Here is a 26,794-nt window from a genome sequence, read left to right on the forward strand (position 1 = left end):
AGAAAAATCTTCGGTGACATACGTCGTGCTTCCTTTTAATTTTAGTCGCGAGTAGAGTACCTTGTCCTTGACCTTAAAGGAAGAAAACTTTATAACTAGCGGGCAACCTCTGTTAGGAATAAAGGAGCCGATTCGGTGTGCGCGCTCAATGCAATCTGGGGTAACCTGGAGTTGAAGGGAACGGTAAATAAGCTCGAGAACTTTTGTTTCACTTTCCGCCCATGTTTCTGACGCAACATAGGAAAGACCATAAATAATGAGATTCTCACGTCTTGAACGATCTTCCAGGTCATTAAGACGCTCGAGTAAGTTAACGTTAACGTTCTGCAAAGCCTCAGTGACGCCCTGCATCTCTTGAAGGTCGTGGTCGACTATTTCAAGCGCACAAACCTTACTTTCAGCAAGGACGAGTCGACTTCCCAATTCGTTAATGTTTGCTTTAATGGATTGCTTTTTTTTTATTTCTTCCATGGTTTTTATTAAACTGCTCTGCCCCTCCTATTACTTTATGGCACGAGTATTAATGTCTTGCAGCTGCTTCCATATATCAGCTAGTTGCGTCGCTTGAGCTAGAGTCATGGCGCTGGGGTTAAGCTCTTCGTCGCCAGAGAGTAATAACAGTGACCTCAAAACGTCAACACACTCTAGAAGTAATGCGAGAAAAACATTTGAGCACGCAAACAGCAAAAGGCAATGGTTGTTAGTTTTCTTAGCGCGTAATCAAGGAACAGAACCAACCTGCACAAGGATGCACACAGCGTTAGAACGATGCATTCCTAAGCTGTTTCCATGCGCACTGAAGCATCCAAGGGCGCTCCGCGGTTTTAAAGCCAGGACATCGGTGAGTGACGATGTCGACGTTGATGCGGAAACCCTCTCGAACGGAGTGAAGACACGCTGCGGTTGCGGCCAATCTGCGGGAGCACCGAAGGGCCCGCCGACAATGTTGTCCGGAAGGCCAAGCAACACTTGACTATTTGCTGACTGGGTGGCGATGACTGGTTGAAGTAACGGTGACCAAAGCCGCAGGAAGAACAGCGATGCCAGTATCTGCACAAGGATGCACACAGCGTTAGAACGATGCATTCCTAAGCTGTTTCCATGCCCGCTTGGCTTGTGATAGCACCTTTGTAGATCATCTTATTCATTTTGGTGGACAGACGCAAACGACGAGCATAACAAAATTGTTTGCATATTCCGCATTACTCGCAAAAGCATTTTCTCAGTCACCTTGCGAAAAACGCAAAACAAGGAGTCCGCAGCGTCCTGAATTCTGAGTCTTTTACCTGCTTTAGAGCAGTTGTAGCTGCTAGTAGACATATTGTCACACCCGTGACAATATGTCTACTGAAATTGCAACCTGGAACTATCGGCAGTGCTAGAGAGAAAAGAGATAAAGTTGGGAAAGCTTGCTCGCCCTCCCGAATTTCTGAACTCTGAAGTGATTGTGCCATAATAAATGCACCAACACGTCTACCCAATTTAAAAAAGAAGCACTAAGTTCACTATGCAAAAACTGGTCTCAGTTCATGCATCTGTGCGCAGGTAGGAAATCTTGCCCAAATTTATTCACACCGCATGATGACCGCAAAAACCTCGCAAGAGATTTACAGAAAAATATCGGCGGTGACTTATGTTTCCCTCAAATTCTGTATAACCGGTCGTTTGCAGAACCGAATCATCTATTTGAGCGTTGTGCGTCGCGGTGCAAACACGTCGCTGTGCAAACGCAGTCCAACAACACAAAGCATAAAAAAGGCAGAATTAGGACAACAATCTGGAGTCCATTGTTCATTTAAAATGATGTAATTTTTTCTGAAAACACCGGTAGCTTTTTACTAACGGTATGCGCCGGAAATCTTTCACATTTTAAAACGGAACGAAAAAAGATTTACTTTTAAAGACGCCCGCTGCGTCCTACCGGACCAGCTGGACCGAATCAGCTGACGACGACGGGACTGAACCAAGTGTGAACACGTTGAGCCTCAACCCCACAACAACCACTTGGCGCTCCGTATTAGTGTGGGTTTCTACTTCCAAGCTCCGCACTACACACCATGAACGTTTCAGTTCTTTGTCGCATCGAAGTGTTGTACAAAACACAGCGAGATCGCCGAAGTCAAAGCAGCGCTGTCGTGAACGTTGGACCCTGTGACGCCCTTCGCTTTTAAAGCACACACGACGATTACGAATGATACTTTCCGTCTTTCGGGAACATCACAGGGGAACTTCTATGGTCAAGACTTCGCTATATATGCTCGTAAACCGGAGAGCTTCTCGATTTCCGTCAATCCAAAAGAACACCGGCGCCATGTTCAACGTACGTTGTTACCAGATTTTCTCCGACCAAAGAAAAACTACGAACGGAAACTCGCTCTAGCTTCCAGAGTACGTCGGCATCCCCTCACCCCCCCCCCCCCCCCCCCCCCCCCCCGCGGCGTGTCTTTGAGAAGAATCACCGGAATTCGAGGCGCTGCGTAAGTCGTTCAACTCCGCAGCCAAGTCAACCCTAGAGCAAATCCAAGAGCTAGGGGCGGGGCGTACTTCTCCGCGCGGGTCAAAAAAGCGGGAGTTTGAAATGTGAAGAGGTTCTTACTCCGACTAAGCTACGTCCTATAACGTAAATATAGCTAAAAAATTATTCGCGGAAGATTTGTTTTGTGACATGCTTGTCCCATTTAGGCTGTTTAAAAAAAAGTTTTCTTTACTTGGCAGTTACCCTTTAACACGGCCATTGCATGACTCATGAACAAATGCTCAACGTGCAGGCGAGCTCGTGCGTATTAATCATTATTTTTTAAACAACGAGACCGAGAGGAAACTTGGAAGTAACTTAGAATAAACCAAAGAAAGGGATGACAAACGACTCAAACTCATGTAACAAAATTTATTTAAAACAAGGCTTTTATAACCAGACTTGTACACGTTACTGAAAAATAGTAAGGAATTACATTTACAATTACTCAAGGCTAAAAGATAATTTATTACATTTACAATTACCCTCCCATAAAAGTAAGTGACCGTTACGCTCAAAAGTAATCCGTTACTTTAGTGGCGTTACTTTCAACATTATTTTCCTCAATTGAGAAACAAAGGGAAGAAGGTTATTCAAGTTGTTATTGTTGCCACCTGTTCGATTTATTGATCTTAAGTATTTTCAGCAACAGCTGACTCTCGAAAGTCTCGTCAGACATTTTGCGTTATTTCTTACTCAATATGTCGACTGCTACGCTGGACACCATTTGAACTGAGGCACTAGATGGGGATGCCATATTGTTCCTCACGAATGCTTCATGCTCTGCATTGAGCTTTCTCAGCGAAGCAATGGAAGTACTATTTACCTCGAAGATAGAGCAAAGTTTCGTCGTTGCAGCCGTTGCAGGATATTCGAGAGTTTTTGTTAGAGTTGGTAACAGTAAGGTAATAATTAAATAATAAATAAGGTTTGGCTCGATATTCTTCCTTTGGTTCGGAACAGGTCGAGCCTCGGTTAAGACGTAGGTGAATAAGACAAAGTCTCCAATGTTTAAATGTAAGTAATCGAGAGAAAAAAAAAAACAAAGAGAAAAAAACAGGACAGTCATAACAACAATAATTAGAACGTTGGTTAAAACAAGGAAATGTAAACGCAAGTTTGCCATGTGCACCTTTCTTGGTGCCGTTCAAAAACGCACGGAGCACGGACCGACTGCAGTTTACTCCGGTGTTCTCCAGATAAACGTACGCTGATGCCACGGGCAGCCAAGGTCCGAGAACTAAGTAAGCCGTGCATGGCCCCCCTCAAGAGATTCACGCTATCCTCAGGCCCAGAATATCAAGTCTACGTCAGCCACCATAATGCTTTACTTGTGAAAAGATAAGCTTGAGATAAGATGCGTCCTGCTGGGGTAAAAACAGGAAGAGGAAAAAAGGAAGACGATTACCATTTTCAAAGTGCTCGCAAAAAGCTGACTCACAAAAAGGGTAACTCAGATGCAGATGACCTGGCTAGAATTTACAAATAAAGTGGGCCAACCCTAGAAATTGGACTACAAAAAAAAGGAAGTAGCTTTTAAAACAGGGTTTAATAAGGTGAAAGAAGCAGAACAAAATGCATCCTGTTTTCTATGAGAAGATGATAAGTGGCCATCGGCGAACGAGGATGTTTGTGGCAATAACACCTTCACATATTATCACATCTCTTTTAATGGATTTTAGGATAGATGGAGCGTTGTCTCGTGCTGTGACATTATGAAAATGGTTCTAGTCACTATAACCTAGAAGGACATTGTTACCGCCTTGAATTTCTCAATGAGACATACAACCACTTGGTATGTTCCTTCCCCCTTCCCCCTCCCCCCCCCCCCGCCTTCGATCGCCAAGCAAAAACAAAGACACTAAAAAAAGCGGACATAACTTGCCCCCCCCCCCCCCTTTTTTTTTGTAGAAATGTTTATTCGGATCTTTTGACAGTGTTTATAGGGTCTAAAAAATAAATTCAGGGGCTTGGTGTTGCAAAAAAAAGGCTTTGCGGAACTGAAGAGTGCCAAGCCTCCCTTTGCGCTAGTCAATTCGCGTGACAGTGTCACTGCGCTCAACTTTATCCAAATGAAAACGATCTTTTTCTTTAGAAGGGTGAAGGGGGAGGGAAGGGGGCTGGTCTTGAAAAACAATGTAACGGATTACAAGGAATCCGTTACGTAAAAAATGTAAGCGAATTACTTTAAAACTACTCTACAAAATATGTAAGTATTCCGTTACTAAATTACCGATAAATGTAAGGGATTACAAGTAATTTCGTTACTTGTAACGGATTACGTACAAGTCTGTTTATAACCTTCTCCCAAGGTCGTCTACATCGTAAAACCTGACTTAAAGTTCAGTGAAATTGAAAACAAAATGGTGTGTTCTTTTCTTTCTACGTTCTGGACGACTTTGGAGAAGGATATGAAACGTTGCATGAAATAAATTTTATTAGCTGAGCTTCAGACGCTTGTGTCACCTTCATGCTGTTCTTTTTAATTTGTCTTCAAGTTCCATAGACACTCTGAGGGTTGAAACATCATGACCTGATGCATAACTCATCTCGGAAGCGTCAGGCGCATTCCGAGTGGTTGGTATTGTGGCATGGGATACACTTGAGTGGTGCAGAAGCAGTGTTGGGAAGTACCTCAAGTACATTGTACTTAAAGTACTACTTCAAGTTGGTTTAGGAAACTTGTACTTTACTTGAAGTACATTCTCGGAGTATGCACGTGTACTTTACTTAAAGTATTTTTTTTTCTTTTACTTTCTGGGGGAAGAACAATTCCAGACTTCAAAGTACATTATCTAAATATGTTTTTGTTAAATTTGTATCACAAAATGATGTTTTGTGAACTTCGAAGAAATACAGGGAGGGATATTCTACCCTCAGCAGAAACGTGAGCAGACTACGCATCGCTCCCTTTGTTCTGGGGCGGCCTTCCCGTAGCTTTTCTACCTCGCTACTTTTCGGTCGGTCAGCGCAAGCAAGGAGGTGTAAAATATCAGGTAAACAAAATTAATCACAATGAAGCGCGTGAAACTGTGGTGCGGAAATGTTAAACTTCCAAGTCAAAGAAAAATACAACAGATGGAGAACGTAACAATGTTTAAAGACAATCTTGTTTGTCTTTCTCTTCGACCTGAAAGTTCCTTAATTTTTTCGCACCCCAATCTCAGGTGTCGCATTATGATTAAATATAACCGTTTGCTTGCGAGTACACTCCTCTATGAGAAAATTGCTTGCAAAGGCTAGGGGGCGGACGTCATGCTCTCTCCTAGTGTAACCACCTTGGGTGCAACAATCCTGCGCAAGCGGCGCCAACTTCAGAAGAGGAACTTCTCAATTTGGCTAAGCTCCTGAAAAAAATTACTCTGTGGCCACTTGACTTTACCAAATATTCGCAGCCGTTTTGAAAATAGGTCATGCACCTCTGATTACCCTTGAGCGATGCATACCATTTAAAAAATCACTGTTTAGGGAAATGAAAGGGCATCATGAAAGATTGTGTTAAAATATTTGTACATTGAAAGTACATTGTATTTATTGTGCTTTAGTTCCAAGTACATCGCATCCAGTGTACTTACTACTTTACTTGAAGCATACCACGTCTCATTTACTTTGTACTTTACTTGAAGTACCTTTTAGATGTACTTTACCCAACACTGTCCAGAAGTAAACTGCTTCACCTATTCGACGAGCAGCGCAGAGTGGTCTCCTCCGTCTAGGCGTTGTGACTCCGCTTCGGCTTTTGGGTAGGACTCGGCCAGGTGGAGTGCACCGTCAAGAGTGAGACCCGTCTGGACTCTCGAGCGCCATGCGAGCACGGACGCCTGTGTCACGGAAACTGGCGATGTATGCTTTCAAAAGTGTGCAGCATTGGGCATCGGCTTCAGGTGCATACTCGCAGTTGGTGATGATTGTTCGAAGCACTGGTATGAAGTATTTGACCGATTTATTCTTATTTCTTTTTCATTTATATTTGTGTCTCCGAATTCTTCTGCAGACGGGCCTAAGGCAATATGCACAAGTGCCTGACAAGGATTCGCCCCTTCTGGTTGTTCAGCGGGCCACATAAAGACGGAAAAAAGACACATTATACGAAAAATTCAAATACATTCAATAGTCAAACCTAATCAAAATAAAAACAACCAATTGATCAATATTCAGTAGCATAGAAAAACTAAAACATAAGAATTATAAATATTTTCACGGAATAGTCGAATAGTCTAAAACACGTGACTTCTACACAAGTTTGTACTAGGGTCAATGGACGAAATATATCGAATGGTGTTCACAAAAAGGGAAAGAAAATAAATTATACAAAAACACTTTCTGTGCAACAGCATTGCAAAAATAGAAGAATGCAAATTCAAGGTCATTCAATGCAAGGTCATTTGAGGCAAATTTAAAGGTCAGAAATATCAAGACAGGCGAACAGGTGCTAACAAAATGTGAGAGCTCTGCAAGGAAGGTTTTAGTTTTCCTTCCTGACAAGCCGAAAATAGTTTCGCCCGTTTGAATTATTTCAATTTGTTAGATGTTATGTGTTCCTTTTAGTTTCTTTACTAGCTCCTGATACGCTTTATTCGAGAAGCTATTCAGCATCTTGAATGTCTCGGCACGAACTGAAACGATATAAGTTGTTGTCAGCGTCCACCATAACTTCATCGACATCAAGACAAGCTTGAAACCTCATATGATACAGTCTCCAATGCTCCTCGTCGGGCGGAATGTCTCGAAACCATATAAGCGATGGGTAGAATTCTCCACCATCCTCGTTGCATGAATGTGATCTACTCCTGTTCAGTTCGCTCTTGTCTTGACCCTCGTCGCCAATGTAGTAATTCGGTGAGTCGGTTACTGCTTAACTGTGTATTACTGCAAGACAGGCCGAAGAGACATCGCCAGATTCTAGCTAATCACATCGCAGATTGAATGTGCTCGAGCTCAATCCATTAGCTCGAGCTGCGCCGACGACGACGACGACTTAGTGGTCACCTCAACTTGTGTAATCTGATCAACGTTAGAATGTATAGTTTGTAAGCTGCTTACAGTGCTTTAGAATCTTGCTTCGTTGTTCATTTTGCTATATGTGAAACTGCAAGGGAGCAGGGGCCAAGCTATGCCAAATATAGTACAAAGAAGAAAAAAAGTGTGGAGTTGGCGTTTCGCGTAAGCGACCGATTGTTTTGTGATAAAAACAGTACATTACTCGTATTTTGTATCTTGGGATATTTCACAAAATATGGGGCGAAGATATAAATTATACAGGTGAAATTCTTGCGATTAAATATTAAAATTTCTCTTAAGATGATTATTTTTTTCATCAGATGGACACATTAGTAGGTGTGCTTAAAAGTACTTTTGTAGAGATGCTTGAAAATAATACATGGATGGATAACTCTACACGTAAGGAAGCAATCGAGAAGGTACTGACCCTTATCCGTATTGTGAGCATGTACTAATGATGTCATTCATTTCAGCTTCAAAAAATGGTAGCAAAAATTGGTTACCCTTCTTGGATACTGAACGAGACGTATCTTAATGGCTTTTACGAATACGTAAGTTATATTACGTCGATTACAAAATAATAATCTTTCATACTGTGGTGAGATTTGTTTCTGTGTTCTAGGTATTTTCAGGCGTTCTAGTCTTGATATATACCGAGGTTGCATAGATATAGAATACAACCTATAGGCTGCATTTTTCTGATATTTTGTATACAGGGTGTTTAATTTTAATTCCAACTGTCTCTTTAAACCGAGTGAGAGTTAGACACGTGCCCTCTTTACAATGTATTTATGAAGCTTGGGTGACATTAGTTGAAAGGAAAGTCGTCATGCTAAGCAGGCTATTTAAACTAAAATCCGTTCGTGAACTTTTCAGTTATTACTTTTTAGGGTCATGTTGCAACGGCATTAGAGGAGATGTACGAATTGCTAGCACGTCTCGCAACATTCAGTGCAAGCTTCATATCGGCCATCTTTGTTAAGTCCAATTGGGAGAGCCGGAGAGCCGCTTCAGCGCGTTCATGAACCATGTAGGCCGCCGGAGGATTGACGCAACGATGGAATTTTACGAAGTAAACCATAGCATGCCGCGAAAAAATTTAAAAGCTATAAGTGGCCTTTATGACGATACGCTCGCAACTTGTGCGCGTCGACAGCGACGTCGTCTCGCCAGCAGAGAAAGTCGAACGTGTTTTGCCTTCGGAGCGTGCACGCGGCCCTCATCGGTGTCGACACAGGTCTGCGATTCAAGGTATGTAAGTACTGTTGCATATGAACGTGGGCCAAGGACGTTAAACTTGCTGAAAGTGTGTTTTGGAAGCAACGCACCATTTATGAACATTTCGCTTCTATGCGTGTTCGTTTAAAATCGGGAGCATCCCACCTCAGATTTGAGTCGCCACATTTACTTCCGAGGCACGTCGACACCTTTTCACTGTACTTCCCATCTTACAAATTGTGTTTTGCGCACGCGAAAGGACAAATTTGAGAACTTGGCTTCGCAAAATTCGTTGTGTGCATGAAAACTCGCGCAGAGAAGACACTTTCAGAAGCGTCGCAGTCGCTCCAAAGGCGGCACTGTAGACGTTTTTGTAGTTTACTTGCACTTAGGACGTCATAGTGGCACTTCAGTGCACTGACAAGTTGCAAAGACGCGAAACGGTAAAATCATTAGGGAACGTTTGCTCACAACGGGGCTCGCACCTTGCTGTGGGTGAGGCTTTATGTAGGTTAGAGCAGTACCTTCGCAGCCACCGAAGTGTAACAAAGAAGCTTACAAGCAATAGAATGATTCACTATCAGAAATTCGCCGCGATTTAAAGCACTCGTCGCGAATGCATCGCAGTAGAGAAGGAAGTTAAAAGGTTTGCGCCATCACAGTTTCCTCCTGCAAGGTTGCAGTCCCTGATACACACAAATCCTGTACGTTGAAAACAGCCGTGCCCTTTCCTACAGTGCATTATATTAGCGATAGTTAGCATCCTTTTGTGCACGAGACTGCTAGTACGAGCATGACACCGGCGCCTTTATGCGTTATTTTCGAACAGCAAATTAAAGAACGCAAAGTTTCACCACCCATTTTAGTTCCCCCAAAGAGTTATTTTCAAAACATATGTAGTTTTTAGCGATATGATTTCAACTGCCAAAATAAAAAGGAAAACCCGACGGTGGTTTCCTCGTGCAAACTGCTCAAGGGCTCGGATAAATATATCAAACGAATAAACGATACATTTCTGACACATACCTTGTTCCCATTGCCGTCGTTGGCGCCACCTTGCTTGCAGAGAGGGACACAGCCATTTCATGACGTCTAGCCGGAAGAAAAAGAAAATCGCGGAGCACATACCAGCGCGCACGAACCCGTCCAGCAGCATTTCTTGACTCTACCAAGATGGCGGATCTTGATCTTCTCGCGCCTAGTAGATGACTCTGCGTATTTTGTATATCTAAAACTCCTTAATAAAGGCGTTTTTACCAGTACTGCCAACAATTGTGGAAACGCACAAGACACGTGCCACGAGAGGGTGCTCAGCCGCCATGCGCCTCCAAGGGCGGCTTGAGAAACGAGCCTTGTGCGCTGGCGGGTTTGACGCTACCTGCAAGATAAAAGCAAACACAATCGAGGGGCTTTACGTATATATCCTAGTGACGGCAAGAGATCTCAAAGGAAAGATCAATAAAAAAATGTAAAGGTGCAGTAGCAAAATGGGCGCCAGCCCTGCCCAGATTGACGCTTAGTAGACTGACGTGGTCGTTTCGGTCACGTCGACACGTGTCGTCGGCGCACCGACCAGGAACACACTGCTGAGATAGTGAAAACGTGACTGAAACGACTGCGTTACTCTTCCAAGCGACAGTGTCGGCAGAGCTGCGGCACCCTTTTTGCGGGCAATTTTTAAATTGGAATAAAAACGTGAAAGTTGATAACTTAAATCCTAAAAAACTTATGTAGTACTGCTACACCTATCCATCGTTCTGTCCTGTAATAATAATTTCCGTCAATACTGCAATTTAAACGTATTTCCTTAAACCAATATTTAAAATTAATTAAAAAAATATATAGTTATTGAGCCAACGTATCATGACGATTATTCCCTCATCTAGTTTTTGTCCTGCTTGATAAAAACAGGGCGAAGACCGGCACTCACCTAGCCTTCACCTCCTTTTTATAAAAATATATGTTCGAGTTCAAAAACAAGCACCCTGTACATGCGGCTGGCCGATTATGGAGGGTTTTCATCAACAACACTGAACTTTAAAAGAGTACAGTTGAAATAAATAAATACTTGAGTCGAAGGCAAAGTGAATTTAACGTAATTATCTTTAGATATGCAATATGTGAGCACCCTATCTTCAGACTTGAGTAGTCTCTCAGTGGATAGTCCGCTCAAGGCAAATTCTGGTTAAAAAAAAATGTTTTCCTTGAATTGTACGCACCTGCTGCATAAATCACACCCTATCTTCAGGCTTGAGTAGTCTCACAGTGGATAGTCTGCTCAAGGCAAATTCTGGTTTAAAAAAATGTTTTCCTTGAATTGTACGCACCCGCTGCATAAATCACACCCTATTTTCAGGCTTGAGTAGTCTCACAGTGGATAGTCTGCTCAAGGTAAATTCTGGTTAAAAAAGATGTTTTCCTTGAATTGTACGCACCTGCTGCATAAATCACACCCTATCTTCAGGCTTGAGTAGACTCACAGTGGATAGTCTGCTCAAGGCAAATTCTGGTTAAAAAAATGTTTTCCTTGAATTGTACGCACCTGCTGCATAATTCACACCCGGTTCACAGTTCGCACCTGATGCCAAGTAAACGGGAAAACCTAATTTCATACGCAGTACACATTTCACAAATGCCTCCTTTATAAGTTCAAGAAGGATCTTGCATCATACATCATGCATCATGGAAATTATAATTATGTTTTTTGTTTATAGGTGCCTGCAGTTTCTTTAAACCATTCATTTCTGAATGTTCTGAACGGCCTGAATCTAAATAGCCACATTCTAAAACATCTAAGTTTACGAAAACCATATAAGAAAGAAGATGAGTGAGTATTGTCAATGCTTGTTTTCTTTAATTTATTTGTTACTATTGAAGAGAGTTACAATTCTTTTATGAAATTATCCAGGTGGTTCGAAGGTGTGGGAGTGGCAAATGCTTTTTACGCTGAATTCAATAACGAGATCCGTAAGTACTCAAACGAAGAATAAATTCCAGAGCAGTAGAAATCCATTTTGAATTTTCCCTTTTCCTTCCTTAGGCTCAAAAAAGTAATCACGGTACACTAGATCACGTTGTTAAGGAATCTCTCAAATGAATATTTTATTGCGCTGTGGGTTTGCCTAGTAAACCAATCGAAACGAGACTGAAGCTATGCAGGAGCACCTTAGAGTAGCTCTATATTTTGTCTTTATTTATTTATTTGAAAATACTATCAACATTCTCTTGAGTGACATTGCTCAGAGGGTATCCGTTACAAACATACACACATCAATGCAGGGAGCGGTTGGCAATTAAAACATATCAACACGTACGCAGCACAAGTTTGTCACTCTAACAGGTTAACAGCAGAGTGATTAAAGTTCAAAGGCTGGGGTGCCGTTTCTACATAGACGATCTTGTTCCGCAGTCGGCTCCTGGCTTCAATCGGTCTTATAAAAAAAATAGTATTGCTTGAAAAGGTCGCTTCGACTGTAGGACGTTTGGATTGTTTTGGATTAGTGTAATCTGCCTGACCCTTCTTACCTGCTGGGCGAATATATATATTTGGAGTAAAATTAAACTTGCGGTTAATAATTTAAAAAAAGTTATTTTAAGCGTTGGATTTTTCGCCTTGTCTGAAATGGTTGTAGATTGCTCGATTGGAGCGTTTCCGTTCAAGGTGTCATTCTCGTGTAGTTGGAGTGAATAAACCGGAAAGATTGCCTTTGCACCCTCTTTTTTATCAATTTATCAATATTTTGGTATAAGGGTACCATATGTCACAACTGTCTCCTAAGGTGGGGTTTATGTATGTTCCATACGAGCCAGTTTTAACTTGTCTGGTTGCGTGCTTTCATTTCTTCATTAGCAAGCATACATTCCTCTATGTTCTTAAGCAGGTGGTATCAATGCGTTTACTCCGCTTCAAATCTGCTGGGAAAGTAGCCCCGAGATACTTGAAATCTTGCACTATTTCCAGCTCTTTGTCACCATAGAAATATCGAACCACAAGGAAGCTCCGCTTCTTAGAAATATGGGCATATAAAAACTTTACAAAGTGTATTTTTAGATTACACGTGTAGCGCGATTCCTCTAAACGGTCAAGATATACATTTAGTGATGTTAGTTGTTACGGAGAGTTTGCTGTTGAACGGGTAGTACAATCGTCCTGAAGACGTTTGACCTGAAAGTAACTGCATTTTAACGGGGTTCTTTTGCCACGATTGAAAATTTTCATCACCAGTGTCACCATTCTTAGTTTCAGGTTTCATGTTTCAATTTTGTAACTATGTAAAATGCCGTGGTGTTCTTATGTACATCGTGCCAGCATTAGTTTTATTCATTTCATTTTTCTTTTGCACTGCGCGAATTTGCGAAAGTTTCCACGCGTTTTGTTTAATGTTTGGCGAATTTTCGTGGTCATAATTGTTGTGTAACTTCATAACTAACTAACTATTAAATTTCAAACTGAAATAAGTGTATTCATCCAACTTAGGTTTTTAATTTTTGTACTTGCTTTAGAATTCACTTTCCTGCTTAAATTCTTAGTTGGGTTTATTATTTTAGTTTTTCTTCGTTTATAATAACTTTTTGTTCTTCATGCTGATGAGCGTGGAAGATGCCTAATACGGCCCTTTAGTCAAAAAGCGTAAAGACCCCTGGTTTAGAATAGTAAGTCGTACTCAGTTAATAATAATCTGACGTAGTCCAAAGAAATTTGATTTTGATAGTTTTCTGTGTGGTACCCTATCAAACGCTTTATCAAAATGTATGCAGATGATATCGACTTGCGAATGGGGTCAGCTGCACATGAAAAGCACACAGAGATAATATGATAACTATGGCACCACTGGAACAGCAACAATAATAATGCCTCTTTGTTTTCTGCTAATCCTTGATGATGGTTTTTTTCTTTACACTATCTTAAAATGGTTTAAATCTTCACAATTGATTTAGGTCTTCGTTTTCTTTACACTTAGTTCTGAATTTATTTTTCTACAACGCATCGACCTTTCTGCTGTCGGAATGTTCTTATTCCTTCTCTTCTGTCTTTTTTAAGCGATCTTTCTTTTCTTCTACCTTTGCCTGGAACTCACGTTATTCCGGAGAAAAATCTTCGTTGAGTTGTGTAGTGCAAGGGAAGGGGCACTACCACAGTCCTCGCCTTTTTTTCGATGGCTAGGGCTCCCAGCACTTCACGGACGAGTTGATGTTTATGTCGCACCACGATTTTGATGTTGCACAACACTGCCTCGCATTGGCATCCGCGACAATGGGCTGCAAGGTGTCTGCTGCTCTCAAGTTTTGCAGAGATTTGGCATGTTCTCTGGTTCTATCATTAAAACAGCGCCCTGTCTGCACAATATAACACCTTCCAGATGTTAATGAAATGTTATAAATTACTTCTTTTTGACATTCGGCGTACCTTGTTTATTGTTTTGTGTGCGATGTTACGTGCTTCTCGGTGCCTACGTTTGTTTTCGTTTACCCGGCCGCAAGTAGAATACATCTTGTTCAGCGCGGAGCTTATCACTTAGACCCCTTGCCGGCCTGCGATCTTTTTTAGCCGCTGAGTGATGCCATGGAGGTAAGGTGCTACCACTATGGAATTTCCAGTATTTTTCTTTGTTCACTCGATGCCTTCCTGTCCACGCTTCAACTCTGGGAGATTTTTTCGCATATTGATACCAGTAGTGTTTCCGGATACCCAGAATCAAGTGGCCTAGATATCTGAGTGTAAAAACACTTCCGGATCGGGTGTTCACATGACTTCTTTAAGGTAGATGTTAGTGCTGTCGTGGCTAACCCATCGTTTGACGTCCTTTGAGTGTCCGGATTCGAACGGAAGACACCCTTTGCAGGACCGAGCTTGGTACCGCCAGCAGACGTGGCCACCTTTAAATCTAAGGGAAGATCAAGGAATCTGATAGATTTGTTTTCGGGTAGTTCCTGAGTAAACTCAAGTCCTAAGCAGCTCTGTTGAAAGCATCTCATGGCATACTCGCGGCAACCGTTATCTTGTTCTACTAACTCCGGGTTACAAAGTATTACGAAATCATCAACGTAGCGGTAGATGACTCCAATCCGGGGATCTTTCATGCTTCGTTGGATAGCAAGTCCGCATGTTACGAGGAACACATCGCTGAGGTAAGGAGCCACTCGAGACTCGATGCATCCACTCCTTTTTGCATATACTGCCGATCTTGATAGGACACCACCGTCGCCATCCCCATTTCAGGCCTAGGAGGCCTGCAATGGGGATGGAGTAATACACATCTTTTTGTGTCTAGGGAAAATACAGAGGCAATGTTAGAACCATTTTCCTGCAGAAAGGAGATCACACTTTTTGAGTTCGGAATCTTGAAAGGGTCTTGTACCTACACTTAAGAGAGTTGTTTGGCCAGAAATGTTGACACTTGTGCTTGCCAAGTATTTCTTTCTGATGCAATTGCCCGGAACGGAACTCCCTCTTTGTGAGTCTTGGCAGAGAAAAATACCGACACACGGTTATTCTTCGTTGCTTTGATTTTTGTGACAAGTCTGTCTAGCTGGTTATTTTCTAGTATCTTCAGGATGACTTTTTTTATTGATGCAGTTCACTTTTGATCCACTGGAATGAAATTTTCTGCGACGACTCAATCGGCTCTTTCTGCGTACTTTTCTTTCTCGAGGACGACAAACCAAATTCGGAATTTCTTTTCCTGTAACGCATTGATTTTTCTGCTGTCGGAATGTTCATTCCTTCTCTTCTGTTTGATGCGCATAGTTTTAGATCTTTTAGAAGTTCCATCCCCACTAAAACAACTAGCTTATACTACTTTAGTCAGAACTAAAGTCGCTTCTTTCATATGGTCATCCTGGCCATTGAACGGCATCCAGGCTAACTAACAGCCTGGATGCCGTTCAAAGCAGAGCCCTCCGTTTTATTTATTCCGGCTATCTCCCTAACGAAAACATATCAGGATTTCGCCAATCAGCTAACCTTGACACCCTTTGTCATTAGTGCGGGGTGTCTCGTCTTTCTCTTATTCATCGAGTCTTTTATTACAACAGACATCTCAGACAAAGTTTGCTATCGCCTCCTTGCAGCATTTTCCCTCGTCTCGACCATTCTTGTAAACTCAATCCAATATCGTTGTCAACCGTCACTCACCAAATGTCTAGTTTCACCATTGGGAATTGACGACTGGAACTGACTGCCTGACGTAATTGTTTCCTTAGCTGACACTAAGAACTTTCCTGCAGCCATTAGCTTATTATTTCTAACCCTAAACTAGATTACATCGTGTTTCTGTTGATAAAAAGTTGTGTTATTTGTTTGTCTTTTGAAGTGTTCACTGCGTTGTATAATGCCCCCGGGGTCTTCAAGGTATAATAAATAACGATGATGATGATGGTAACATCCCATTCACATCTGGGAGGTGTTATATTGGGCAGACAGGGAACTCTATTAATGATGAAACCAGGGGACATGCCACATCTCTACAAAAGTTGACAGCAACAGGGCACCTTGCAGCCCATTGTCGCGCATGCTAATGCGAGGCAGCGTCGTGCAACATCAACATCGTGGGGCAACATAAAAATCGACTCGCCCGTGAACTGCTGGAAGCCCTAGCCATCCAAGAAAGAGGCGAGGACTGTGTTAGTGCCCTTTCTGTTGCACTACACAACTCAGAGAAGATTTTCCTGTGGAGTGACCTGAGTTCCAGGCAAAGGTAGAAGACGAGGAAGATCGCTTAAAAAAAGACAAAAGAGAAGGAATGGGAACATTCCGACAGCAGAAAGGTCAATGCGTTGCAGGAAATGAAATTCCAAATTAAGTGTCAAGAAAACGAAAACCTAAATCAATGTAAAGAATTAAAAAATTTAAGTTAGTGTAAAGAAAAAGGAAAGCGGAATCAAGGATTAGCAGAAAAAAGGGGCGTTATTAAAAGTTACTAGTCCAGCGGTGCGAATGTTATAATATTTTCTTTGTGTGTTTTTCGTGTTCAGCTGGCCCCGTTCATAAGCAATGAGGCAACTGGCTCAGCTTGTGCCCGTGACATCGACTTGTTTTTTTTTTATTTACTGTGGATGCAATATTAAATGACTGGTTTTAGCCAGTTGAAGGATCGTAGTCGAACTCGACCGCCAAAGCAAACTACTCGTTCTTTTTGAGTGACACTAGGAGATTCCGGGAATCTCTTCGGTTGAATCACTGCCCGGGACTACCGATAAACGTTTCTTAGATTTACGCGTTTTCGATGTTTCAGTAGTTATAAACGATACACTTAATTGATTCGATTAACTTTATTATTAAAATATGGGTTAACCTTTTGCTTATCTAATGTACCCAATTAGGTTAAATGTTCACTTGTGACTTGAAACAAGGAGTAAGCGAAGCCCCGAAAGGTCGTTCTTCCGCCGGAAATATTTTGCAAAAACAAAAGGGGGATTTTTTTCCCATTTGATACCTGAGAAATTGTAGTTCCGTTAAACAAGATCCGTTCATAAAAGCAATAATTTGGCAGTATAAGGTATAATGCATATTTACTATGTTCTATGTTTCTCACTAAACGGAAAGTTTAATTTAGTCATTCACTCCTACAATGATTTGCAACACTGGAGACTACCGGTATCCTTTCAAATATTCAATGCAATGTTTGCGCTCAACAATTATTCGTAAGTTGTTTACTTTTAACCTTTAAATGTTCAGTTTACTTTTGCTTCTAACTTTTTCAGATAAAACTTTGCTGTAAATTATGTTCTAAATTCCCTTATTCGTTGTTTTATATAAATAACCGTGTGTCAAAAGAAAAAAAAAAGAACAAAAACGATTATTTGGACGGGAATAAAATGTGATCAAAACGTTTTTTATTATCTTGTTCCGGAGTCAAACCAAAAAACTTAGCGATTCTTTTTTTTTTTTGTTTATGGAAAATGTACAGGTACTTCAGTATTCTCTCCACACAACGAGAAAGGTGACAGCCGGTGGTAGGTGGCAGACGTCAGAGGAAGCAGAATATGCTCGCAAAGCGTTTTACAGAAAGAAAAAAAAACAACTGAGGCTCACGCTCAGCTTTATTCGACAAGTGAGGGAGGCTGACTGGACATGGCATGCTTGCTGGAAGTGCTGGATATGGTGCGACGCCTTTGAAAAAGCACGAATGTATTGACATCTAGGGAAAAACGAATGAAACCCAAATCGGAACTGTAAACGCGAGCACATGTAGATCTTGAGTACCAGCCACACAGGTCAATGCGGAGCAGGCGTTCTCGGCGCTGACATTTACATGATTTGAACGGAGGTAATCCAATTCACCGGGTACACTTAATGACGTGCTTCTTCTGCGATCATCGACAGCTCCTTGAGTCATTCTTCCTCACGGTGTTGTTCCCCCGCATTCTTCAATTTAACATTTTGTAATAACTGAGCACTTGCTAAAGCATTCTGGCGACCTACTTTATATAAAAACAAACGTTTCTTTTTTTCTTACTTTTATTATGATTTTTTTTTGCACGTGAACACCAAGTGTAAGGAACCGTTACTGACCATTATTTCTTCGTTCCTGAGCTCAAACGGAACAGAACGTTTTCTTATAAAACAAAACTGAAATCAGAAAAAAGAAAAGTCATTCATAGTGGAGAGTCTTAGACACCTCATAATGCATGCAGGGATTGCATGAACTTTCTGAATGCCTTTCTGAATTCACTACACATCCTTTTGCATCCATCTCCTACATACACTACAGATCATTTGCATTTTTCTTTCCAAAAATGTTATTTCTTTAGTATTTGTGAGGATGTTAAAGATCACTATTTACTTAGTGCATCAATGGTTCTCGTTGCTGAATACTTAGGTCAAACATACCTCCTTTATTTCAGTCTTCCCTGCTGGAATACTTCAGCCGCCAATTTTTGAAGACGGTATACCTTCGTAAGTGGTTTTAAAAATTCAATCGAGTGTGTTCTATAAATGGTTTTCTATAATACGAAAACGTGTCGGCCACTGCACCAACAATGTGGTAAATGTAATTATAACTGAAAAGACAACCATTCGAGATTGGTAAAACAAATATTGATGTTGACGCTTTTTAGGGAGGCAGCATTCGTTCGCCTTTGTTTTCCTCGCGACTTGATTGTGGAATGCGCATTGCAGTGCAATGAGTACATAATACGCGGAACACCGCACACAGTAGCATAAATACAAAAATAACAAAAAATACATACAAACAATTTGAGCGTATATTGGAAAGTATCCGAAATTAGTATGGAAGCCAACTAAATCTTAATTAATTTATGCTTTATTTTTAATCCTATAACCCTCAAAACACAACATACTCGGTCCAATGTTTCTCCAGATTCTCCATTCTCTTTGAAAAGTGACTTTCGTCTAGGTTCCCAAAAAATACTTGCCAGCCTCGATGGCCTCTTTCATTCGGCCTAAATTTTCCACCAGTCAGAATTGTTATAAGTCTCGGCACCAGGTGGAAGTACGAGGACGCAAATTCGAGCGAGTATAGCGGATGCAGAAGAATTTTGAACTTCAGTTCTGTCAATCCTTGCTCATCCAGCGAAATTGCTAAGTCCAGCTAATTTGCACCGGATTGAGGAGATGCGACACCCACATTGCATAAAGGCAACTTTTATCTTAGTATCTAAACTATAAGAAGGGTTCCGTGTGTTCGTTATGTAATTTTCTTGAAATTCGGGGGTTATTTATTGGTGTTTATATTATAGCGTTCCTGACTGTTCACCCCGCGTACGGGTCAAGTACTGTACAAAACAGCCGAGAAACGTAACTAAAACATTTTACTTCATCGGAAAAGTCTGAACCTGGAACCGGTGCTGATCAGCTCCCTAGCTCGTGGATGCGGTCGTTCCTTCTCTGCTCGGGCCACCTCCTTTTTCTTGTTCGTCCTTCATTTTTTTTTCTATTCAACCAATGTCTTTTATGTTCTTGTGGTATTCATAAACTTTAGACGAACACGTCTGTTAAAAACCTCCGGCGGACACGCCGGGAACGTACCGCTACAGTATCTCTCCTTTGAGTCGGTGTTTTTTGGTGTCTAATTTCAATGCCGGAGAAAAATCGATGTTTGTCGGGCTTGTGTTGTAAAGCGACTGTCTGATTACTAAAAAAAATAGTATATTTCTACGTTAGTTTAAATCATATAATATGGTATAAATTATATAACGTTAGTATAAATTATATATAATAATAGTTCAGTGCGGTTGTGTTCCGGGTCAATGAGAAGGAAAAAAATTAAAAAAAGTAAGGTAGAACGTTTTTTTCCGAAAAGCTGGCCTTTTTCCCACTTCAAGGACAACTCAAATTTGGCATTTTTCGGTTTTCACCGATTCGGAGAAATCTGCCTCGGGGGTAAATATTTTATTTATCTGTGTACGTCGAAAACACGGAAGAGTAAGTAAAAACTACTCGTTCATAAACGCTCCCTCACAGGTTTCATAATTTCACGCACTTATATTCGGCGAGTTCCTAGAACATTTTATAGATTTGGTTTACAATTTCTTGCGTGGCAGTCGTTTTTGAACGTCTTGAATGTGGTTCGTCACTTGTATGCCTCCGCCCATTCTCGAACATCGAAACCCAAAAACTCACGGTGGAAAATGAAGGACCTAAATTCACAAGAGCAGAATCTGACCTGTATGTGATTTCCTCCCAAGATTTTTCTTTTAAACTAAACATATGACCGATCGGACATCTTTTTTAATCAATATTCGAAATCCACAAATGTTGTCAACACAACTATATTTTACTATCTGGAAAACGCCGTCCTCCTTGACGCGATTATGGAAACAATTGAATTTATTTGGTCTGAGACAAGTAAATATCCCGTTGAAGTTCTCAAGTTCCTGAAAATCAGCTCGCCGTGTTTATATGGATAACCGAATCGCTTGAAAGATACGTCCACTTATTTTTCCTGAGAGAAATATACTGTGGGTCAAAGAGCACTGAATAAGCAGAGACGATAAGTGTGTTTTAAAGCATGAAACGCTTAACGGAACCCCTAATCCCCAAGTTTTTTTTGGTCAATCCGTCCAGAGTGAATTTCTCGCTCAATTTCGTGGGGAAACTAAATTGGTGTTTAAGTCTGATCACGTGACCTCAAGTCACGTTATCAGATCTCACGTGATTTCTACACCAATTACGTTTTCCCGCCAATGTCTGGGGGATATTGATGCCACGTGACCTGACGTCACATGACGTATACACCAACTCAGTTCTTCCTCTAAATTTGGCTGGAAAATTTATGTCACGTGACCTAAACACCTACAGTTTCCCCGCCAAATCTAGCAAGGAAATTCACGTCAAGTGACCTGACCATACTTGGCAGGTCAACACAACTTTCCTACTAAATTTAGCAAAGAAATTTACGTCACATGGCCTCCACACGAATTTGGTTTTCCCGTTAAATTTAGCGGGGAAATTGACACCACGTGACCTAAACACCCAATCCGCCTTCTCGAAAGTACTTGGGATATTGAGAAAAACAAAGGTTCTTCACTCCACGAACCTATGGTTTAATGTCTGCTAAATGGTTTTAAACTATCGTATCTTAAATTCTGCATTTTAAGCATAATTTTGTGGGAACGAACTTCAGAGGCGATGTGGTAGCGCTCAGTGATTTGTGTTAAGTGAAACTTTTGCTTTACATTATGAATGCTAGCAGGATTCGACGAATATGGCCCGATTAAAGTCTATTTTCAAGAATGTCCTATATAAACTCCGAAAGAATAAACTTTCATTAGGGTACTTACCCAGGACACGCCAGCCATTTAAAAATAGCCGAGATTTTTTTACCGACGCTTTAATTAATCGAAAGACGGACAATTTACCTGCGATGAGTATCGACATCCCCCAAGGATCGGTGGCACGCGTAGGCACTCTGTTAGTACCTTTTTTTATAGAGAAGGCATTCAAAATGACACTAGATCAGATTCGTACCTTACTTTTAGGTTAATGCAAAATATATTTTGCCGGGGCAATCTTTTTTTTTTTTTTTTCGAGCTTACGTGACATCATATTCTGGTTATGGCTAGCTTGAATGAAGGAGTTTGCAAAATTTTTATGGAAGACCGAAGGCAGTGCATTGATAGTTTTCTGTCACCCTTTCCTTGGGCACCATTTGGCATTGAGTTGAATAACATCCTTCATAATCTTGCTATATTTGGTTAATTATCGTCAACATGTCACCCCATGGCATACATTTTATGAATTTTACTTGGGCTACTCAATATCATCCCTAATCTAGTCTAGGGGCTGACAAACGGCGGTTCGCGAGCCGCATGCGGCTTGTCGTAGGTCCAAGTGCGGCTCCCTACTCCCTGGTAAACGGGGCAATCTTCCCCTCCTGTGTCCACAAGACGAGAGTTCTAGAATTTAAAAAAAAGCTCAGTCTTCGCAGCTTTGTACTATCCGACGTACACACAGGGGGACTGCTTTTTGACACAGAGATGTGTCCTGTGACCGTGTTTCGTTTATTAGAGCGCAGCTCTTAGGGGCCCGTTTCCGGCTTGAGCGGCGTCGCCGTCGCCGTCGCCGTCGGCGTCGCCGTCGGCGTAACCGCGCGGTGCATCATGGGAAATGTCCCATAATGCACCGCGCGAGCCCCCCACCGGGGTCACGTGACCTCGTTGGGGGTCACGTGACCCCCCCGAGGTCACGTGACTCCCCTGAGGTCACGTGACCCCCTCCTCAAGGTCACGTGACCCCCTCCTCGAGGTCACGTGACCCCCCGAGGTCACGTGACCCCCGCCGATGTCGCGTGACCCCCCGATGACGTCATCGTCACTGATGACGTCACCGGCATCCACATCGTCATCGTCATCATCACTGATGACGTCACCAGCATCCACATCGTCATCGTCATCATCACTGATGACGTCACCGGCATCCACATCGTCATCGTCATCATCACTGATGACGTCACCGGCATCCGCATCGTCATCGTCATCATTACTGATGACGTCACCGGCATCCACATCGTCATCGTCATCATCACTGATGACGTCACCGGCATCCCCATCGTCATCGTCATCATCACTGCTGACGTCACCGGCATCCACATCGTCATCGTCATAATCACTGATGACGTCACCGGCATCCACATCGTCATCGTCATCATCACTGATGACGTCACCGGCATCCGCATCGTCATCGTCATCATCACTCATGACGTCACCGGCATCCCCATCGTCATCGTCATCATCACTGATGTCACCGGCATCCACATCGTCATCGTCATCATCACTGATGACGTCACCGGCATCCACATTGTCATCGTCATCATCACTGATGACGTCACCGGCATCCACATCGTTATCGTCATCATGACTGACGACGTCACCGGCATCCGCATCGTCATCGTCATCATCACTGATGACGTCATCAGTGACGTCACTGATGTCGTCACCGGCATCCGCATCGTCATCGTCATTATCACTGATGACGTCATCAGCGACGTCACTGATGACGTCACCGACATTCGCATCGTCATCGTCATCATCACTGGTGAAGCCATCAGTGACGTCACTAATGACGTCATCGGTACCCGCATCGTCATCGTCACAGATGACGTCATCAGTGACGTCAGTGATGACATCATCGACATTGGGGGTCACGTGACCCCCAAGGTCACGTGACCCCCCCCCTGGTTAGTTTACCCCCCCCCCCGTGCCCTTCCCTCCTCCTCCTCAAGAGCTGCGCTCTAATTCGGCGTTACAGGGAGTTGTAAGCGGCTTTCATTTTTTAGAGGCGGCGTCGGCGTCGGCGTCGGCGTCGGCGTAACCAAGGTCATCCCAAGGTCACGTGACCCCCAAGGTCACGTGACCCCCAAGGTCACGTGACCCCTCCCAAGGTCATCTCAAGGTCACGTGACCCCACGTGACCCCCTGAAGGTCACGTGACCCCTCGAGGTCACGTGACCCCTTCCAAGGTCATCTCAATGTCACGTGACCCCAAGATGACCCCACGTGACTTTTTGAAGGTCACGTGACCCCCAAGTCACGTGACCCCTCTGAGGTCACGTGACCCCCGAGGTCACGTGGTCGCCTCCTTAAGGTCACGTGACCCCCAAGGTCACGTGACTCCTTCCAAGGTCATCTCAAGGTCACGTGACCCCACGTGACCTCCAAGTCACGTGACCCCTCTGAGGTCACGTGTCCCCTCTGAGGTCACGTGACCCCTCTGAGGTCACGTGGCCCCCCGAGGTCACGTGACCCCAAGGTCACAAACCCCAAAGAATATACTTTCACGTGAATATACTTTCACGTGACCCCAAAGGTGGGGGTCACCTTTGGGGTCACGTGGCCTTAAGGTCACCCCCAGGTCACGCCTCCCCGAGGTCACGTGACCCCCTCCCCGAAGTCACGTGACACCCCCCCCCCGGAGCATATTAAAGAATGAGGGGAGGAGGAGGAGAAGGGGGAGGGGTCTACCCTCCCCTCAGTACCCTTCACTCCTCCTCCTCAAGAGCTGCGCTCCAATTCGGCGTTACAGGGATTTGTAAACGGCTTTCACTTTTTCTCTCTAAATTATTTCGAACTGCATACGCATAACCGGCTTTAGGGGCCGTGGCTGACTAGCGAACCATGCACTCATTTTTGCTTAGCGGTTGAAGAAACGTTCTGACCCTTGGTGTTATTTGTTGTACTCGAGAATTATACCTTTCCGCTTTGGGAAATGGCAGTTTATTCGGTACCGTTTCTTATTAAAAGTAGCTCCTCTTTTCTATTTCTTTTCTGCGGCACTCTGAACTTTTGCGATTTCGACTGCGGCTCCAACTCCATTTCACACTGGCCACTCTTCATTTAGTCCACGCGTCTTGCGACAGATCTTTTTTTAATCATCGTTGGAAATGTATATTATTTATTGTTTCTGTCGCATGATACAACAGTTGCGCGAGAGAGCACAGTGCGAGAAAGGAGTGCGTCCAGTGCGTGACAGCAGTTAAGATGAAAATGGACCATGGATATTAGCTCAATTCGTTATACTCAGGGCGTTTCAACCGGCTTGTCCCAAGGCTTAAAACAAAATCGGTTCACGCTACGCGTGTCGAACCAACGCAGTATTCTTTGCAGTCCTATGAAGCAAGTGAAGATATATCTTGTGATAAGTCAAACTGGCTAATTAACACAAATTAATTAGCTAACTTTTTAAAACGTTAATTAGCGTGCTAAGCCTTTAATACAAAAAACTGTAGAGCGTTCGAAAGACACCCCAGTATAGAAGATTATTTTTACTAAGGATTGCGTTATCAGGACCGGATGACGAAGGCTGTAGATAACCACCACTCGAAACTAGTTTGCCAGACTTGACCAAGAGAAGAAAAGTCCTCTATTTACAATCGAGGTATCTTCCGAACTGCCTAAGCACAAAAAACCTCTCGTGACCGACCCATCATCTCAACTTCCTTAACCATAGCCTCCTCTATACTCACAATGCCTGGCAGTTCGACGACGGAGCCATAGAGTGCCCGGTTGCAGATTTGGAGCGCGAGGATCTGGTAGCGCAGAGAATTTCTGGGGGAACCTACTCGTCAACGAACAGCTTTTGCAGCGGCGAGGACCCGAAACATGCGTCTCAAACCCGACGAGAAAAGAAGCGGTAGCGCGAGGAACCCGAGGGGCACGAGCGGACATTCCATCGCTCGGGAGAAGTGTGTTTCGGCGTCTCGCCGCAGCGGCGCGCCTGTCACGTTGCTCTTTTCTCATCCGTGATCTGCCGTTCTCTGTTCTCAATTTCGGCAGCCGCGTCTCGTGGCGATCTGCCAGGCATTGTCAGTATAGAGGAGGCTATGCCTTAACCATGGTGGAAGAAATACATTTAGGTGATGGCTCTGGCCGCTCTTCACGCGGGAAGCGAGCGACCAGATCGTGTTGGGCGGTAGCCTCAAACCAGGAGTAGTTAGTTCCGCGCCACCGCGGAGGGCGCTGAGCTATGAGCACCATGGGTATGAGATCCCTCCTCGGCGACCACGGTGTCGCCGGCGGAGTGAGCTCGCTTTTTCGCGGTGTGGTGGTGGTGTGCGGCCAGCGGCTGGCCTCGTGTTTTGCTTTGGTGCTGTGTCGATGACAGGTGCCACCATCGTGTACGAAGGTGAGCCTTAGTCCCAAGAAGTTATGCTATACGAATGGAAAAGACGTGCTTCGTTTCAACGGCAATTCGGGGTATTTCTTCCACCTTGTGCATTTAGTCTATCCTGAAGCCTCCGAAGTTCGGCAACTGTAAAGTAGTTGAAGGGGAGAGGGGGGAGGCTCATGAAAAAATGCTGTATGAGGGAGAGGGGGGAGAGGAGGTCCCAGCAAAATGAAAAATTTCGGGGAGAAGGGGGGCCCGGGCCGCATGCCCCTCCCCTGGCTTCGTGCCTGCTTGACGTGTCAGATCTCAGAGCCCTGATCAGAACTTACAAAAGCCCGTTGTCTCCTCATTTCGTTGATTAAGTGAAGATCAAGCTTGACAGTCAAATTTCTGTCAAAGAATGGGAATCCGAAGATGTCTGGACAGAAAAGGCTGAAGTAAGCAAGTGTGTGGACGGCATACTATATTATGTAACTGGATTTTTGAGTGTGAAAATTAAAAAAAAAAAAAAAATCTACAGGCTGCCCTCTATGTCGATCAGCTTTCAGCATCGACAAGAACATTTCTGCTGAAGCAGCACTGACAAACGCGAAGAACAAAGCAGGCCTTATGCACCCCAACAGAAACCTTTTCCAACCACAGAAATAAAAGCGGAACAGTAATTCGTAGAAATAAAACTCACTATACTATCTACAGGGGCGCAATCGGCAGTGTTCTTGAAACATTCGCAATAACGTTTTAAAGCGCTGAACACAAAGAAACAATTGCCTAGTTCCTCCACCACCACATCAGCATGCGAATGCGACAACACTGTAACCCTATTACCGTGAGTAGGAATAAAGAAGCTCAAGAAAAGAAGAAATCTGCAAAGCAGTGCTCGTTTTAGTTTAAATGCGTGGGCGAGAAACACGGGATGTAGGAAATGGCGTAGTTTGGTAGTATGCAGTGAATTCAGCCTCTATATACTATTTAAAGCAAAACTTTTTCTCAGGTAT

The 26,794-nt window shown here is 43.1% G+C and overlaps 1 protein-coding gene across 1 annotated transcript in view; it reads left to right on the top strand.

The window, feature by feature from the left end:
* The window catches only part of LOC115327728 (neprilysin-4-like), a 148,116-nt gene that overhangs the window by 83,271 nt on the left and 38,051 nt on the right, over positions 1 to 26,794 (top strand). The window contains exons 10-14 of the mRNA XM_040217273.1: positions 7,837 to 7,935; positions 7,990 to 8,067; positions 11,449 to 11,561; positions 11,643 to 11,701; positions 18,581 to 18,632. Coding sequence (XP_040073207.1) covers positions 7,837 to 7,935; positions 7,990 to 8,067; positions 11,449 to 11,561; positions 11,643 to 11,701; positions 18,581 to 18,632 — 401 coding nt within the window. The remainder of the gene's footprint in view (positions 1 to 7,836; positions 7,936 to 7,989; positions 8,068 to 11,448; positions 11,562 to 11,642; positions 11,702 to 18,580; positions 18,633 to 26,794) is intronic.

This window comes from Ixodes scapularis, unplaced genomic scaffold (genome assembly GCF_016920785.2).
Source record: "Ixodes scapularis isolate PalLabHiFi unplaced genomic scaffold, ASM1692078v2 ptg001946l_1___fragment_3__unscaffolded, whole genome shotgun sequence".
NCBI lineage: Eukaryota > Metazoa > Arthropoda > Arachnida > Ixodida > Ixodidae > Ixodes > Ixodes scapularis.